We start from the raw sequence: 3,827 nt of genomic DNA on the forward strand, positions 1-3,827 counted from the left end.
CAGCACAGTGTGTTGGTCCAGGGTACCACATGCAGCCTGTGCACCCCTGTGTTGTGTGCAGCATCGAATCCAGCCCATGCTGACACTGGGATCCATATGCACAGTGAGCCTTGGAACCATTGTGTGCTGCTTGTGGTATGCAGGGCTGGACTGGCTGCATGTGCTGCATGTCACAGGAGAGCTGGTACAGCTTCAAGCCACACCCTACCTGACTTGGAGCTAGTGTGTTGCCTGGACCTGGTGCTGTGACTGCACCAGTCCAGGTCTGGCCTACTGATCAGCCCGTGGACACTTGGTATATACCCTTGGTTTAACAGATGTAGTAGCCACCCTTGCAACATGCAAGTCTGTTACTTTCAAACTCGGAGATGTGTATCCTTGTTCATGGGTCACTCTTTTCCTTGCTTTTTGATGAGCTATGAGAAGTCATTTTTTTTTATTTGAATATACCACATTCAATATTCTTTCCTAGTCTTCTGCATTAACATGGATAACTTGCCCAGAGGAGCCTTTAGTACCTTTTCCATTTAAACATATAACTTTCTTTTGCAGAGAAGGGAATTTATCACTGGTGAAGCTGAACCTACAGATGCAGAGTCGGAATGGCACAGTGAAAATGAGGAAGAAGAAAAATTAGCTGTGAGTAACAATTAGATAATGGTTGACTTGGAAATAAATACTGGTTCATCAAATCTTCTATAAACAAAAATAACTAGCCAAAGTTTTGTATCTTGAAAATATCATTTCTATTAGATATGTATAGAGCTATTGGGGTAATCGGATTTTAACATCAGGAATACATACTTTATTCAGTAGTTCAAAGTGATTCATATTTTACATTTTCACTTCTACAAAAATCCTCAGATTTTAAAGGTACGTATTTGTTTTTAGAACTTGAGAAGCACACATACTGAATTACATAGTGAACGATACTATTTAATGACTGTGGCCTGTTATTGCTTGCACTGTTCGTAACCTGTTCGCAGTGTCCTCCTGCTAATGGGTTCCATTCCAGTGCTATATTAAATCCCTGAAGTAACAGAAGGTGGACTGTTCATCTGTCTGTCTGACCCTCTTTATTTTTGGGGATACAATTGACTTGTATAGTTATAAATACAGATTTGGTAAGTGACTGTCTTATAACTTCCTAGCATGTTTCCTTGTAAAGTAGGATTTACTCTAGTAGAAATGATTATGGCAGCTGGATTTTTATGTACTCTCTCTTCAACAGAAAAGATTACATTGTATAAAGAGCCTAATAAGAGACCTAAAAAGCTGCTTGACTAAATATATAGCTTCTGTATATTTCAGTTACTGGGTACAGTCAAAGTTTGACATCTTTCTGGTGTAAGCAGGGTGTTTTAAATGGTTGCCTTGCTCTTCATGCTTTCTCCTTTGCCTTGTTTTCAGGTTTTTAGTTTTTCTCAGTTCAACACAAATAGTACCCTCTTTATTTTTTACTACTTAGATGTTTTTTGATAACCCACAGTATTACCACGTGCACCGACAAGGTTTCTAACCTAGCGGATGAGTAGCAACAGTTAACAGAAGTTGCCAGCCTGTCTTGAGGACCACTTTCAGTAACTTCCAGCAGCCTGCAAGCAATTTGAGTTTGTATTGTTGTCTGAGACTTCTTATCTGCCTATATTTGCATAATAATACAGCAGTTACTCTTGCAGACTGTTTTAAATATTGCCAAAAACATGAAACGTATTGCTTCTGTGCTCTTTACTCATAATTCTCATCTCTGTTTTCTGGAGGCAGTTTATAAGTGTATTTGCTACCACCTAGTGGTAGGCAGAAAAGCAGCAAAATATTAATTCATAGTTGAAGCCTGTTTTTCTTTGGTGTTCATTGGGGGACACGTATTAATAAAATCTCACTCTGAATTCATTGTTTTCATGTATTTGGTGACTGAAGCTGTCCCTCTGAGCCTGTATTGCATATTGCATAGGTACTTCTCATTATTATATCCTCATCACTGATTAATTCTTAAAGCAGCGAAGTTTTGCAGAATGCTTCACGGAAGTCTTGGAAAGATCATTTGTGCCTAGTGAATTAATTTAAATTTTAGATGGAGCATGGCAAGTGAAAGTGTGAGGACTAGGGGGCTGATTGTTATAATGTCAAGCCCACCACATTTTCAGGATCAGCATTAGGAAAAACAGGTTTACTTGTTTTTTATCCTGAATATAAGTTAGTAACTACAGACAGACCTTGAACTGCTGTTACCTTTACAGAATCCCACAGGAGACTCAAATAACCAAGGGAAGGACCAAAAGGATTAATGTGCTAAAAATACTAAAATCGCACTAGAAAATATTCTTAGTTGATATTAATGTGCACAAAAATGATGCTAGTGCAAAAGTCCCTACTGAAGGGCACCTGATGGTTAGCTAATCCTACATATAAGTAGAGCATGTGATCTGGTTTTGTTGCTTTTTTTTATGATTCTTTTAGGGGGGAAGAAAGGTAGACTTCACAATTGGCATAATATAGTAAGTAAAAAAATAAAAATAAAAAAATTTGGTTTTAGGGGTGTGGCATCCTCAGTGTTTTTTTTTTGTTTTTTGTTTGTATATTAAAAAAAAAAATACAGTAACCTGGGAATCTGGTATGCAAGATTTCCAAGTGAATTGAAAGGGTTGAATTCTAAACTAGCAGCAGTACATGTACTTCAGAATTGACAAGTATTCAAACTTATCTCCATTTGACTTCATCTGTAAGTGTTAATCCAAACCAGTCATTGCAATTATAGCTCAGTTCCAAATAACAAGTTTTACAAATTGAACAGGATTCAGATACTTGATAAATTAAGAGTTTGTGATTTTTTTTTTTCTTAAATTATTTCTGCATGTATTTCCTAGGGAGACCTGAAAAATAAAGTAGTAATAGAAGAAAAAGCAGCAGCAACAACAGAAGAGGCGAACCCCAAAGGAATTCCAGACTTCTGGTATACAATCTTTAGAAATGTAGATATGCTAAGCGAATTAGTACAGGTAAGAAAATTCCCCTTGGCAGTGCTTACTTTTAACCATTACACATGAAATTATGCCTCTTTTTCCTTTTAATAGATAGTACATGAAGTGTGAGGTTTTTTGAGAATAAAGTTGCCTTAAAGTAAAATACTTGAGGAAGACTGCACTAATAAAGTACAGACAACGGAAAGTTTGATAAGAGATGTTATTTGAGAACTAGTATTTCATTTGGCTCTGTCTCCTGTTAAAACATATCACATACTGCTCACAACAACTGTTTCCGTTTTGATTTTTGCCACCTTATTTCAGAAAGATAGGTAGGTAGTTTTATATGAAGACATCTTGAGTAGGTTTAAAAAAAATAAACAATACAGACCTGTTGTACCATCAGTAATTTAACAGTGTAGTGTCATTATGGAAGTTACCTGAACATTTCTTTTTGTCATGAGATTATTCCAAAATGTTAACTTTATTCATTCCACTGCTAAACCAGTAACTAACCAAAGATTTTATTTGCCATATATTGATATTAGATAGGAACAACACTACTTTAACATCAGCGATAAGTTTTTAAAAATAAGAATTTGGCAAATTATGCTTGTGATTAGTTTTCCAGCATTTGTATCTCAGCCTCAGAACTTCAACTAAAAGCTTTTGAGTAACCTAGTATTTTTGATGTTTAGGCCATTGTTTTGAAACAAGCCAATAAGGTACAGTTTATTTTTCTTAAGTACTGTGTATTCACATTCTCTTTCCCTGTTTAGGAGTATGATGAACCAATCTTAAAACATCTGCAGGATATTAAAGTTAAATTTTCTGAACCAGGACAGCCTATGGTGAGTAGTTACT

General features: G+C 36.1%; 1 protein-coding gene across 9 annotated transcripts in view; it reads left to right on the top strand.

Moving 5' to 3' along the window:
- The window catches only part of NAP1L4 (nucleosome assembly protein 1 like 4), a 60,809-nt gene that overhangs the window by 23,363 nt on the left and 33,619 nt on the right, over window positions 1–3,827 (top strand). For all 9 annotated transcript variants that reach the window (XM_019519714.1, XM_019519713.1, XM_019519712.1 and 6 more), the window contains 3 exons: window positions 553–639; window positions 2,868–2,999; window positions 3,743–3,814. In XM_019519714.1, the coding sequence (XP_019375259.1) occupies window positions 553–639; window positions 2,868–2,999; window positions 3,743–3,814 (291 nt within the window). The remainder of the gene's footprint in view (window positions 1–552; window positions 640–2,867; window positions 3,000–3,742; window positions 3,815–3,827) is intronic.

The sequence above is a fragment of the Gavialis gangeticus genome, unplaced genomic scaffold, assembly GCF_001723915.1.
Source record: "Gavialis gangeticus isolate Ggan-Ray unplaced genomic scaffold, GavGan_comp1, whole genome shotgun sequence".
NCBI classification, from domain to species: Eukaryota; Metazoa; Chordata; order Crocodylia; family Gavialidae; genus Gavialis; species Gavialis gangeticus.